The 15,885-nt window shown below is 29.7% G+C and overlaps 2 protein-coding genes across 2 annotated transcripts; one reads left to right on the plus strand and one right to left on the minus strand.

The window, feature by feature from the left end:
* Positions 1 to 8,320: 8,320 nt before the first annotated feature.
* LOAG_07070 (NAS-15 protein) lies at positions 8,321 to 10,714 on the minus strand (the record flags this gene model as incomplete). Its single annotated transcript, XM_003142604.1, has 8 exons — positions 8,321 to 8,679; positions 8,853 to 8,930; positions 9,100 to 9,237; positions 9,411 to 9,473; positions 9,758 to 9,853; positions 10,116 to 10,252; positions 10,328 to 10,529; positions 10,606 to 10,714. The coding sequence occupies 8 exons, from the start codon at positions 10,712 to 10,714 to the stop codon at positions 8,321 to 8,323; spliced, it is 1,182 nt and encodes a 393-aa protein (XP_003142652.1).
* Positions 10,715 to 13,453: 2,739 nt separating this feature from the next.
* Positions 13,454 to 15,512, plus strand: LOAG_07071 (tetraspanin family protein; the record flags this gene model as incomplete). The annotated part of the gene is made up of 3 exons (XM_003142605.2): positions 13,454 to 13,577; positions 14,383 to 14,592; positions 15,335 to 15,512. Coding segments are annotated over exons 1-3 (465 nt in total), but the record flags the coding sequence as incomplete, so codon positions are not given.
* Positions 15,513 to 15,885: the final 373 nt, after the last annotated feature.

Raw genomic sequence — 15,885 nt, forward strand, 5'->3', positions numbered from 1 at the left:
TAATAATAATAATAATAATAATAATAATAATAATAATAATAATAATAATAATAATAATAATAATAATAATAATAATAATAATAATAATAATAATAATAATAATAATAATAATAATAATAATAATAATAATAATAATAATAATAATAATAATAATAATAATAATAATAATAATAACAATAATAATAATATGGATTATTACCTTTTAAAATTGGCCATTTGGGCAGCAACAGATCAATTGATAATATAAAATTGATCAGTTGTACTCAATGTTACATTTAAATTCAAAAATCCTTTAGACGATTTCTTCAAGTCTTACAAACTTGTTTGGTCAAGTATTGATTTTTTATCGGAATTGCAGATTAAATCCAACAGAATGAATCAGTCTCTTTTATAATTTATGTGTCAATAACTGTGGTGCATCATTAATTTGACAGTTTTGTGGTGTAGAACAAGAGATTAAATTTCAAAAATATTACGAATAAGTTTAGCAATTTTGAAGAACCACTTCAAATTTAGGTGAAGTTGCCAAATTTAGCAAAACTTTGTTAAAGTCTTTAACAAAGAGAAAAAGCACTGTTCTGTGCATCCTAATTTCTTTACTTAAACAATCATCAAAAAATTAAAAAATCGTTTTGTTTTTTTTTATCAACTGATAGCCTAATTCATTAAGATTATAGCAACGGGTAAATCTCATCGCTACTGAACATAGAATGCTTGAAGTTCAGAAATTTTTTAAAATTATGGGAAACTTACTCTATCGTTAATTTCATCGAATGTCTAGATTTGTCATATTTGTAACTTGAAATCAAGTACATTTAACTAGCTATTGGATAATATCAAGTATATTAGAAAATTTTGCAACTACCAAATTTAGTCACAGTAAAATTCAATCCTTCAGTGTGCTTATTAAGCACATTTTAACTTTTCAATAATTTAATCCGAATATATTCAATTGAATAAAGAAAAAAACTTAATGTAAATCTTTGAGCAGAAATAAGTTTTTGATGGGAAATATTTCACCATAATATTCATTTATTACAAATGTCAAGTACATTAAATGCTTTGAAAATACCAAAGCTGTTGAATGAATTTCAAGTGAATAGATAAATAAATGGTTGTAGGTTGTACAGAAAAGGAAGTTGGTGATGTGAAACTGGAATGAATATATATCCTATCGAATACTGGTTTTATTAAATGATCATTAGAGGAAGGAATGCTCTATCCTTCCCCTTTCAAACAATATGCTTTGTAGCTTCTTCACTGAATTAATCATGTAAAAAAAAATGAAATATTTAATTAAAATTGATTAGAAAAATTGAAGTTTTCACGAAGAGAACCTATGAAGGAGGACGTATTCCGGTATAATTTCAGGTGTAATTTCACGAATGATAGATGATCTAAAGCTCTTTCATACTCTCTCTTTAGCAATTAAATAAAAAGAAAAGATTAAATGAAATAAAAAAAAAGAAATAGAACGTTGTGCAAGAAAGGTATATTCTGAATATGATATGATGGTATTAATATGGGATTTAGTATTGACAAACAAGGATATTCATTATTACCTGGAAGGTTACGAAGGTTGTAAACTAATATGTAGAAAATGCGTAATGTAGCAAGCAATAAAAATACTGCTTGTTATGGAAATTTAATATATTTGGGAAGAAAAATTGAATTGCACCAAAATTTGGATTCATGAGAAATTTTAAGAAACTGAAGTAGTAGCTAATATAACCCATGGAAGTTATTTCTGTACACAATTATTCTTAATTATACTAAAAGATATTATTAATATATCACATTATATCATTAATTGTATCCATGCATATAGTAATAGCATCTTTTTGACATTTTCCGGATATTCCCTGACATTTCATCAAATGAAATTTCAATTGATAATAATACTTTCATTAGACCCTTGTCCTATTCCTAATTCACATTTCTTCTTTAGTAATTTTAAATAAAAGGTCATGGACAATCGAAAGATGAAAAGTTGATTTCTTACTTGTGGAATTATCCAAATTATAATTTTGAATTTCTCCCAGTGGTAAAAGATCAGTGCTAATTTAAAGTCTTATTTTAATACGCACTAATACATGGTGTGAAATAAAACTATTAAATAGAAGGAACTGAAATATTTGACAGATACTAATACTAGTTAAGTGAAAATAGTACCACTCAAAATAGGCTTTTCAAATAGTTAAAGAACTGTAGAAAGAAAAGAAGAATAAGATGTAAATGATAACAAATAAAATGTTTGCTGAATGTATGCTTAAACATTCCGTTCGAACCGGACGAAACAACCGGACATCTTCCTGAAACAAAGTTAACTCTTCGTTTACAACATACTTTAAAGTAAGAAATAGTAATACATTGTGTGCACATGTTTTAGAGATTTAACTTCATCCATCTGGGGGATTTGGGAAAAAAAAGCTTGAAAGGACATTTTAGAAACCATTTTGAATGGCTAATTGCTATTTGATGAATTAGCTGAAATGTTATTCTGGCTTCTATGAAATATGTTAATGAACAGTATTGATTGCTTAAAATTCCTTTCTGCAAATTTCAGTATTTCCAGCTAAGTAACAAAGAGTAATAGTAAAGTTCATTTATAATAAAATTTATTTTGTGATGATTATTTTCGTATTTCAGTAATACAATTTGATTCAGTACGTGTTATCAATAATGGTTTCAGAAAGTCAAATGAAAATTGCACAGAGAAAGAATTTAGTCTATGTTTAGCAAATGAAATTAATACAATAGTTATAGAGAAAAATTGAGTGAAAAATAACACAATGAAAAAAAAAAAAGAAATACTATCTGAAATGAAAAATTACAAGTAGAGGAGAGGAAGGGAAAAGTTGAAAGATTAGAGGTCGAAAGTGACGAAGATTATCTATTTTTAGTATTTAACTGAAGCGGGACAGTACGCATCACTTTTCTCATGAATCATTTAATTGGAAAGTGAAAACTGACTTTGTTTCATTTTGGACATTACTCGTCTGAAAACAATCACTAATGCATTCAATTTATAAATTTAAAGAAAAAAAAAAAGCCAAGCAATTGAATTTTCATGGTAAAATGTTGAAAGAAAAGATACAAGTTTTGTTAGTGAATTTGATGAATGCTGCAACTAAGATCTTTTCATTTATTCTTTTTTTTTTTAAAAAAGTCGCTCAAACACTAATATTCTTTTAATTTTTAGCAAAAAATATATTCGATAATTGTAATATTTCGATTTTCGCAGCATTTATAACTTAATATCACTATGAGAAACATAAATAATAAAACTTTCGCTCTACTTATTTTATGTAAAAATTTATTATAAAAGTCTGTGAAAATAACACATAAAAATGATTTGTAAATGAAATTATTTGACCTTTGATAACTCCCAAGTAAGGCAATTTAATTTCACTGAATATTTTACAAAAACTTGAAATCACACGGGTAGAGTGATGAAATTTATAAATTTTTAGAAAATATTTAAATTAATGTGTTACGATTGAAGGTGCAGGAGCAGCAATATGAAAAGAAAAATTTTTCATTCTAAATTAGAATTTCGAAATTTAATACGGTTAAAAAATTCTAATGCAGACAATAATATTGATAAATATTATCAATTTCAAAGTGCGCTACGGAAACTTTTTTTTTTTTAAAAAATGTAGAGTTTTAAAGTTCTCTTTTGATTTAAAATAAAAATCTTTCTCGGGGAAAATATCGCAGGAAAAAAATTATTCCATAAGATTAAAAAGTTTTCTTCAGCTGTACCGCAGAATACATGAGCAAACCCATGCATGTGCAACAAGATAATCTAAAATCTCTAGTTAACCTGCACTGAATTCGTCATCACCCTTATTCTTCCTTCCAATCATGACTGGTTTCCACATAAGCAAGAATTGATGCAAGCAAAGATTATTGTATTGAAAGAAATGACCATCGATCAAAATTCAACCATACATTATTATTGTCAATCCTTCCCATCCTAAGCTACTGGGAAAAGTAACCTGTTTCAGTTCCTCAGATGAATTTACGAATTTTTTAAATGATGAGAAAGGGAGACAATAAAGTAATATTCAGTTTTAATGATACCCACATTTCAGTCTAATATTTATATTTAATTTTGATAATATTACAAAGTAATATTAATATTTACATTTTGTGAACCGAAATGTATTCTGAACGAGAAATTTGTATGAATAGGTAGACAAAAAAAAAAAAAAAAAGGAAAAGAGAAATGAAAACATTACGGTATTAGGACAATAGTAAACAGTTCAAATTGATTTTGGATGATAAGAGTTAAATCTAAAATTTAATTATACAGCATACATTACATTATACAATCATGAAATTCAGATCATTCAATCAACTTCACAGAACAATTATTCTGTAGTAGGATCATTGCTATTCATGTATGACATCCAATGGCTGTGATCGATTATATTCGTATTATTTTGAGGCTTTTAACTAAGGTTTGTGAAATGAACTTTCAAAACCTTATGTTAAATTTCAAAAACCATAAGTTCAATTAACTAAAACATCTGTTTCAAGCTAAACTGTATTATATGTCCCATGAAAGTCTATCAAAGATTGCCAAAATATCAACCAGGAGAAAGTCAATAATGTTTGAAACCCTTAATTCACGTACTGTTTAGCTATCAGAATTAATTTTGAAATTAATCATTTCTTGCTTCATATAAATGCCTTTGTTAGTTCACTAATTCACAGCAGTCAACGGGTTAATATTCCACAAAAGCGGTCAATATGTACAAAACTTTTTATGAAATTTTTACTATAAAAATGACTTTATTAATCCAACCTCAAAATTTATAACCCATCCCAATTAATTGGCGAAAAAGAAATTAATTTATCAATTGAACAGCAAATATTAGGGCGAATAAATATTGGTCTGACGTGTAATAAAAAGTAATGAGTAAATGGCTCGTCATTATCTCTTCATTGTCAAGCTGATTTTCTTTTTTTTTTTTTTTTTAAATTAATCAGTCTTTCACGATATTCTTTGAATGATATGATACTTTAGAAAAATCATCATTTGTGTTGATTTCTTACAGTCTCATTGGAAATGCCATCGAAAGATAAGTCAATTCTTTATTAATTTAATTGATTTATTTATTGTATTATTTAAATAAGTCCTGAAATATCACATATTTTCTCGCTATCAAAAAATTATTGTCAACGATATCAGTTATCAGAACGAATGAAAACATACTCCCAAGCAACGTAGCAAGGCTTGAAATTATTTTCAGTTTGCTTAGAAAAATTGCGCAAAAGTTTGTTCAATATGTGAGGGAATATATTTTGCAAAACATTATTTTCCAATCAGAAGTTAAGAAAATTGTCTCAAATTTTGAAACTAATCGGTAATTTTTCTAATTTTATTTTATTCGGCAAATAAAATTTTTAAGAGGAAATTATTTTCAGCAATAATATTAAGTATTATCGTTAATGCTAAGTATTAGTATATTCTAAACAGATATGAAGTTTTGAAATTAAGCAAGAATTTGAAGTAAAAAACTTTTTCTTCTTCCTTTCTTTGAAATGAAAATATACTACTGGTTACGCTTTTACCATTGATACGACAACGAGAAAAATTATTTAAGAAAAAAGATGTAACCGATGATAGTTACGAAATTTTGTTGGCACCCATTGATGTATAAAAAGGCGAATAAATGATGACAATCGGCTGATTCATTGATCAATGAACTAGTGCAAAAATTCATATAGAAGCGGATCACATTTTTTTTTTGCCAATCGAAAGACTGATGAGTTTTTGTCATCCGGAGTATGGGCGGGGTTGTATGATATGAGTGGACAATTTCTATAATATGTTAAGTTGTCCGAATAATTCGGCAGATCTTCAAGGTGAAAAAATCTCTCTTTAAGCAAATAAATATTGATGAGAGGATCATTCCGAAGCAATGCATTACAGCGTTTCAGTGATTGCATGCAAATGCAAAAAAAAGATGGAATCAATGGAACCGGAATAGGCAAACAAAATTTGAAAAAAAAAAAAGCTGAAAATATCATGAATGGATCCGTTCAAATATATTTGTCTTAGGTATTCCACAAGTATGGATGTATGGACTTACTTATTAGTATGATATATAAAAATGGGACATTTCTCTACATTTTTTGGTTGTCACTTAGAGACATTCAGAAATTCACGAATTAATAAATTAAGATAAGTTACACTTTGAAAGCTTAAGAAAAGGAACTTAAACTCTAATTCACTTTTGTTGAATAATGAAAGAGTTGGATAAGTAAAAATTGACAACATTTCATTCTTGACTATTTTGTTTCTTATTCCTCAAGCAGAATTAAATATCTGCTTTTTAGACTCATATTGGATTATGAAGTGTCCACTTCTTTTCATCAATTAATCTTGCCATGTATTTTATTATTACATGCTGATTTCAAGTGTTGTTCGGTTGATAGAATAATGAGAAACTGGAAGTAGAATGCGAATCATTGATATAATATTAAATATAAGTTGGAAAGGAAAAAATTAAAATCTTCATTTTCTGTAGATTTTTTAAAAATTAAGCTTAGATAATGCAGGGATAGATTCGTTGTATCATGCTTAAGTAGCCTATAATTATGAATCCTATAGTAGTCTTACTAAAAATTATACCCAAATATAAATTGAATTTTAACAAGAATCAGCAAGAAATTTCAGCTTAGATAGACCATCATTATCCAAATTAAGATTAATTGCGATAGATAACTAGAATACTTGAAACGAAGGTCATTGCAGTTACCAGAGGAGACGTACTTCCAGTAAACAATCAGGATTCATTCATTATAAAACACAATAATGAAGCTACATTAGGATAAAGTGCTTTTTGGTGGAAAATGGAAATTAGATAAAATAGAATAAGATATGACTCATCTTATATCATTTATAAGAAATGTAATTTATTAATTTTGCAATTGTTGTCGTTTGTATGAAGCAAACTTAATATAATTTATATCGCAACCTTTGGTGCTTAATGCTATCCTTTCTTAACTTTTTTGAATAATTTATAAATGATAGCTTAGTTCATCTTAATGATTAATAAATATTTCGGTATTGATCATAATCTAAGTACTCTGTGACGCTGTATCTGTCCCTCTCAATGCTTTTAGTGTTTCCTCTCATTCAATAAATGATTTATCAAAATGAATGAAAGGAAGAGGATTTCTGAGTGCTCTAAACATAGCTGATTAAGGTTGAAAAAGTTCGTCATTTCTAGAAAAAGCAAAAAAGCAGTTTAGAATTGTCATGCTTCATCAAAGAGCATGAAGAGAATGAAAATATGATTGAAAGCGCGCTGTTGGTATTCTAGAACATTTGCGCATTATAGTATATTCCAATAACAATAGTAATTGAAGGAAAAGCCAAAAATAGCAGTTAAATGCATAATTGTGACAGGGACTCACTCTCAAATTATTTTCTAATTACTGGTATATTATGCAGGTATGAACTGTATAATAAGCAAACAAGTATATGCAAAGCTTCCCGTTGTTGTTTTATTTTGCAGATTATAGAATGTTTGAAATGTCGTATAAACCCTCTTATTATAATACATTTGGATTGCACAATTCGAAAGAGTTGTAAATAATGTATAAATATTTATCATTTTCTTAATCAATGTTGATTAGTTTGCCTTACAAATCGATTTTTACATTTTTAAAATCGGTACTTAATCAATGTATTCATCAAATTTTGAAACATTTAAATCACATAATTCAAAATAATGACCAATATGATAAATTAGTGTAAATTTATTAATGATGCTTCAAGCAAGAATTGATGATATGTTAGTCCTTTCCATATTACTTAATATGGAAATAAAATAATGCATAACTTTAATGAATTACTTTCCGCATCTGTTTGCAGTATATTCTTCGCCGAAGGATGATAATTGGGAATACTTGAAGACCCAAAACACTCTACATTTCAAGCTATCGTAAAATCCTATTTAAAGTAATCAATAGTAGAAGATTGGATGGATCGATGACTTGTGATTCATAATTTCACAAATTAATTTGAAATTTTTCAAATAAAAGAAAAAAATGGAATAGTTTAAAATGATTGTATTTCAGGAAATATTTTTAACATTTTCCGCAACTCAGCGCACAATAATCCTGTACAAAACGTGGATAGGTGATACAAAAATTGTGAGTCCTGAATGTTTGACAATATGGAAAACGATCATTGCAATATTGCATTTTCTGAAGTGCGAAATCTGAAAGAAAAGATCAGTGTATCGTTTAATTTCTTTTTCTATATTTTTAGGTACTAAGTTAATTATTTTCTCATCCTTTAATTTTTAAATGCCATACTTGTAGTGGTTGTAGGAATAGCAACAGTAGCTGTAATAGGTCCTGTTACATTATTCTTTGTTACAGGAAATAGATTCGATAGACTGTTCGCGTTCATATAAGTTGATATAAATGACGAAGGTACTGTTGAAAATGTTGAAAGATTTAAATTAATTTTGAATCCTTTGGCTTCTTTTGTTTTTGTTGTGATATTACTAGTTGATGGTGTGGAAGAAACAGTAAAAGCAGTCCTTATAGTTGTAGGAAATTGTTCTCTGATTGTGCCAGATACTTCCAGTTCCTTACGTTGCTTTCCATTTTCGAGGTTTCCTACACTTGAGGCCGAAGTCATTCCTATTTCTAAAAAGGCAAAATATAGTTTGTTCGATTACTATAGTTTTATTTATCCAAGACTAATATATGATAAATCAAATTCTTGTTATTTGCTAACATTTTAAATTATTTGTGTGACAAAGGAATGCTTGTTGGGCAATGATTAAATTTTAGGAAATGATAATTGAACTAGGACTTACGATTTACGCAGTCGTATAATTTGTTAATTTTCCAAATATCTATAGAAGAAAGACCACGTCGTTGACCAATTCGGGAGACTAAAAAGTTTTTATTTATTTTATATCAAAGAAATTGTCATTGATAAATGGATTTCTAAATTTTTGAATAAAATGGATTTCTGAGGAGGAAAGATGCTATTTCAAGTATTGATTGATTGGTCGGTCTTCCACTGGTCCCCTGATCAATGATTCTCCCTCGTATTCTAACCTTTGCTGATAGATTTGGGAATTATGGTCGGTTTACCATTTTTGCTAAATGCCACTGCGGAATAGTGCGTTACGGAATCATAATCATATGGTGAGTCTAAATCATCAATTATGGTCGCTGAATATTTGTCAAATTGTTCTGCAAACAGAAAGTTTTCACAGGATTAATTACTCAATTAGTTTATGAAATAAGGGAAGAATCCTCATGCTAATTTTACAATATTTTGAATATGACAGTTTCGAAACGAAACAAGCCAATTAACAAAACATACATATTACATGCTTAGGCTTTATGCACCAAATCTCACTTACCAGAAAGAGCCGGCTTTACGTTTTCCCAGAGAATATCCACATATAAATCTCGATCAGCGCGATCTGTCAAAAAATTATTCAATTCACTTGATGCGGTGAAGGCATAAAAGTTCCTCTGGCATAACTGGTCAACAAATAAATGGCAAAAAGAAAAACTTATTATCAAAACTTTTTTTGTGACAAATAAAAACATGGTTAATAATGAAACAATCCTACAAATGAAACAAGCAAAGAATTGATGAAAAACAACTTTTTGAATTGACAAATCGAACGATACGCCAACGGAAGTCAGAAATAGTTTTGTTCAGTGTCGGGCGTAAATTGTTAGATTGTTTGTAGAAACTTACTTTGTTCGTGAAAAAAGCCAATTACATGCATCAATTCATGAATTACTATTCCTTTCTTCAAACATCCATCACCCAAACTTACTGTTTGCCTACCACCTGTAAATAAACTGAAAACAAAAGTTGCTAGAATGTATCATTTGGAATAATTCAATGTTCAAGCAGGAAATCAGGTCATTTTGACACATGTTGAAATTATCACAGGTAATTCGATGAAGAAATGGAACAAATGCTGCAGTGAGTTGACAGGTAGTTTACTGTTGGACAAACTTAGGAGAAGAAAGTTCTCTAAAGTTTTAAGAAATTTTCAAATCATGCGACAGCTTTTGTTGGAAACAATATTGCTATAAAATATGCAAACCATTATTGCCAACCATTGAGTAGCAACCATCATAAGGCGCAATATGGATGTAATCATTATCGAATCGTCTTTTAGGAATAAACCGTATACATGTTAGAAGCCGATATTCTTTAAATGCTTCCAAAATTATAAGTTTGCTGGAAAATGAAAAGTGAGGGCATGACTGAAAGCAGATGGAAAAATAAAATTAGAATAGTGGAAATATTACAGACCTGATATTAGAATATACTGGAGAGATGACGTATGGTACTCGTCCATTCGGCCATAACAATGTTCTCTGCCTTACCGCATTGTAATATATTGCATTCATCTCAATTTGAGGAATGGAAGAGTTGTTCCGATTTATACAGTCAGTACCATGCCAAGTCATTGATACACCACGGTTGAATACGGTAGCTTCATTACTGACAAGAACTATAAAAACAATTGTTGAGATATGTTATAGACCGATGCTTATTCACACTGACAATATGAAAGTCTGCAAACCAACCAATATCGCCTTCAAAGAGATCTTCACGATACATGGCTTCTGAACTGACATTGTCATATTCAGTATCGTGGTCTTGTTCACTGTCGTCGTTTTCTTTTTCCGGTAACATCAATTCTCTGTTTTCAATCTGAATTACTCCTGGCGTAGATGTTCTGTTTAATTTCCCCTAAACAGTTTTGTAAGTTTATATAATTAAGCTGAATGGCAACAGATGACTAATTTTGATGTGTTCTTCTCTCATTGTTTATTTTTGTGTTCCTGTCTGATTGCTAATTTCATTTATGAAAAATAGAAAGACATTGAGGGATTAACTTTATAAATATCTGCAACATTTCAGTTAGACTGTAAAAAAGAAATGACATCCGATAAGATGTTATTAGCAAACAAATGAAGGTGAAAGAAAATGAAAGTGACATAGTTTCTTTTAGTGACATTTTGAAATTGTCATTATACTGTGAACATTATTTATTATTACTTAGGCATTTAATTTAGATAATTTCCCATTTCATAAGGTCACATTAACATATTTGCTGTCTCATTTTTCTTAATGTCCATGTTAAAAAATTCTTAACTTAAAAATTGTCTTCCAGGTTTCTTACTTCATAAATCATCTCTACAAGCTGTGAAATTTTTATTTCGAATAGATAATGATAGATTAGAGGATTATGTTACGATCAATTAAAAACTAAACTGGTTATTATCGATGACTTATGGGATATTGGAGATGTCCGTATGTTCATATTTGAATAATTTTTAGTTAATAGTTGTTTCCTTTTAAAACATGAATCAATTCCTTTATTTCAATACATAAAATATTCCTAACTTCGCATTATTAGATAAAGCTTAAATAATTTTCCTTGAAATCCTGAATTGGAGTTCCAGTCGAATTTAATGGAGAAGACAACTTAAATTTAAGTTTTAATATTCCCAATCATTTTCAATTCCAATTAGTAAACAGTATTCAAACCTGAACATTAGTAGCAGTAAGCGTCTTGGCGTTAAGTTCGGTGAAATAAGAACGAAACCCGCCCGTCAACAAAATGATAAATGAGGCTATTGTTATCATTTTGACAGATAACGGACAGGAGGGCTTCATAAATTGTTGTTCTGGATATTTCTTCTTTTTCAAATAATTTCAGTAAATGTGCAAAAATGTTGTTAGACAGGTAGGATGAAAAATTAAGCTGAATGGATAAGCTGCGGGCAAGAAGAAGGTCAAAGGGCAATGTGCGGTATTGCAAAAGGAAACAGTTATTGGACGAATTTCAATTGTTGATAATCTGAAAGAAGGTTAGGAATCCCATAAAAATCAAACATAAGCAGATAAATTAATTTGATCTGAACCAACCGAACAGTTCAATGTTACTTCTTTAATTTGGAAGCCAAATGCGGAGAAGAAAGAAGAATAATACAGGAAAGAGACAAAATGACAAACAAGAAATGGTTTCCAATGTTGCCGATGCAGATGACAATTACAGCAAAATAAGATTTCATATGAACTGAAAAATTGCATGGTAAACAAAAACAATTCATGCAAACAATATTATGCAAATAAGGAATGATTCAGTGATTAACCATTTATCCATGCCTTTTTGAATTCAGGCAAACACGTGAACGTAATCAGTTTCAGTTGTTTGCTTACCATAAACATATCATGACGAAATAAGAGCTTATAACGGTAGATGATTGGGACATCCTTTGTATTAAGTGCTCGACTAGTACCGTATTTGATACTGTAAACTAGCAACAAAGCTTTGAAATAATGATCGAGCTGTGAGATAATATCATGGAGAGAATTACTGTGTGTTACCAAGTTATTCCATGATTTACTGCTTCTCATCAAAACTAACAAAAATTCTTTTTTACCGATATTGTTTATGTTTCATACAATTATAAGCTGTACTTTGGCTAATTTGAATTATTTACTGTGCACTCTTTGCCAAGAATTAAAAACGATATGCAAAGTTGGGAACTTTGCACATAAGGGAACTGTTGCTGAACCTTTGATTCTTTGATTACTTTATAATTTCCCATATTTTAAGTTCTATTGAAGGAGAGTACAGGATAAATTTTATAACGTTTGGAAAGATAGATGAGAAATGTTGCGGAGTTAATCAGCAAATGTTGCATTTGATGAGGAGTGGATTCGATCAGAAAATTAAAGAAAAAATTTTGTTCTTCATAAATATTAAGCAATACAAAAGGACTGTTTCTTCTCGATAACTTTCGAGTAACGAGTACTGAGTTAGGTTATGAGCGACATTGGAAGGTATATAAAATTATCGGAACTTTCTCATCTTTAAGATTTCAAGAATTGAGAGAAATGCTTTTGACATCATTGGAAAGTTCTACTAGTTCATGGTAAAAATGTTATTCAGGTTTTCTATTGAGCACTTACCCATTGAAATTATGTTTGATTGGAAAACAGATCTGTTCAAGAAAGATATTTTTATCCATTGTGCTGCAACCTGAACCAAATGCTGCTTCCTCTTACCGCACTGAGCAGCTGCCTCACTTCTAAATGTTTTTTCTTTTTTCAAAATGTATCTAATATTTTTAGCAATGTTTATGTTTGGTTGAACAAGTGCGTCTACCATAATTACAAATATTGTGCAATGAGCTAGTAGAGGTGACATCTCATAAGATGTGGATATAAACTTACTTTCATAAATATATATTATTAAGCTTCTGTCAACGATACACTACCTGATAAATTTTAAATTTTCAAAGAAGAGAATGGAGTGAAAGAGAAGAAAGGGAACAGATATGTCTTTCTTCTATCAGTTTCTTTTCTCTCTTTGGCAGAACTCAGAGATAAATAGATAGTCCAGGACTGGCATTCATCCCTATCTAGTCCCTCATCTGCTGTTGTTGTTATTGCTGGATAGCTTGCGATGGCATCGTCACCGCCCGGCGGAGGATGCTTTTGGACCTTACGAAGCATCGTTTTCCTTCTCAATTTATTTTTTTGGGTAAGTGCACCTTCTGACTTCATTTCTTCCTCTATCCCTCTTTTACTTTACTTATCTTTAACTTTTATTATAGAACTCTATCAAATTTATCAAATCATTAAATCTCTATCAAAAATTGAAAATGGAATGAAGAAGTGAAGGTACTTCTTTGCAGCCAAGTCTTGGAAGTATACTTTAGCTAGAGTAGAACTATTACTTGTCTGCTTTATCCTAAAATTTCCTCTGGAGATAAGGATTCGGCTCAAAGCAGGTAAGTAACATGACGATATTACGCTATTGCTTAATTTTTTTTTTTTCGTCATTATCGATGATTAATTTGTTGATCGTATAGTTTGTTTGAACTTTTTCCTAAACACTTTCAACTTTACCACTAATTGCCAAAATAATTTCTGCATACTACAGTTTTAAAATTATACATTTTAAACCGTAAAAGTTCTTGTAACGCTGTATCTTTTATATCTTGCAGTTCTTTCAAGTGTCATCATTTGTAATCTTACATTCAACAAGTAAATTAATTATTTATTTAAAGGAATTCTTTCTCAACAGAATCTGAGACGTTTGAAAATGTATAAAATATGAATGAAATGAAAATGACTTAAGTGAATCAAAACAATTTTTCAAATGACACAGTATTGACTGAATGACAATTTGGCACTAATTGACTATTTTATTCTTTAGCAGACCCATATGGAAATTTGTGGAAAAGTTTTCCGTAGAACTATTTTAATGAAAACTCATAATTAATAGAGCCTTTTGAAGCCTAGTTCTATTGGAATTTTACAGTTTAGTCTCATTATGATTTCAGCTTTCGGGATTATTTGTATTGGTATTGGGCCTGTGGCTTTTACTGGATCGTTCGGTTAATGATGTCCTTACTGCAAATAGTCCTTCTCAAACAAGTGACCATTTCCCATTGATATGTTATCTGCTAATTGGCACTGGGACATTGATGGCGCTGATTGGAGGATTGGGCTGTTGTGGTGCGTGGCGTCTCAATCAAGGAATGCTAACCGGTGTAAGCTGATTGATTTTACCTATTTTGCTTGGGATAAAACTTATCTTAAAAAATAATTAATGACCATCCGGATTTTTAAACCTTCATAAATTTAAGGAAGTACTATGCGAGAGAAAAGTAAGAAGACATGTTTTTAAGCTTGTCATCATAATGAAAAAATTTGTTCAAAAACGAAATTTAAATTTGCTGAACTCTCAAAAGTTAAAAAACTTTTTGGAACATTTTTAAATGAATTCCTTTTGTGATCGCATCCCGCCCTACCTTATAAGAGCGCAATATTTCTTCGTCTTTAAGGCTACCTTCTCTCACACCTACCCACTTATCCATTTGGGAACGAAGAGTCGATTGTCCTCAGATGACGAATAATTTACTCCTGCAGTGATGCGTTCTGTCTATTCGGCAAATTAAAAACTAATGTGTTCTAAATTTTTATTTGAACTGACTTTATCATCATTCAGTTCTCTTGATGATCTCCTAATATTAATGCGACAAGTGATTTCCTTAGCCCATTTCAGAGTTGTAGTTGATAGCGAACTTATCAGATCTTTTACTTGAAACGATTGTCAAATTGACTAGCGAAATTTATTTATTTATCTTATAATTTTTAAGAACCATTCAAATCTGCTTAGTGATGACATTTTCGTGATTTGCTTCGAGGAATGAAATCGAGCAAAAATTTGTATCATTATTATCCCTTATCTCTTCCTTCAAATTTGTGATATCATAAGGAAATGCCTTGCAGTTCTTCATCATCCTTTTGTTGGTGTTTTGTTTACAACTGGCCGCTGCAATACTGGCTTACAGTCAACAGGAGTTTATCAGACGCTACATCGATCAGTCAATGTATCGCATTGTGCAGGAACTTTACGCTACCCAGCCATCTTATAAGGAATTGTTTGATAATATACAGAGTGAAGTAAGTATGTGTTTTTAATTCCTTACTTAATTAATTGTATAATGCTACCAGAATTATCGTTTTCTCTTTGAGATCAGTATGGCATTGCAGGAAGAAACTCCCCGTCATGATATTAGTACAAACATTCCAATGCATCCAGTCTTCTTTTTATTGTTCTAAAAAGATCTGGTAATTAGCGACACCCCAAAATTTCAACTTTTTGAGTCAAAATGTTGAGAGGAAGTTATATCTTCAACAATTGTGATTAAATTCCAATTGAGTTTTTGTGTCACTATGCAAGACCACAATAAATAAATAAACAAATATTCTATATATATATATATATATATATATATATATATATATATATATATATATATATATATATATATATATAT

This window comes from Loa loa (assembly GCF_000183805.2).
Source record: "Loa loa unplaced genomic scaffold supercont3.20, whole genome shotgun sequence".
NCBI classification, from domain to species: domain Eukaryota; kingdom Metazoa; phylum Nematoda; class Chromadorea; order Rhabditida; family Onchocercidae; genus Loa; species Loa loa.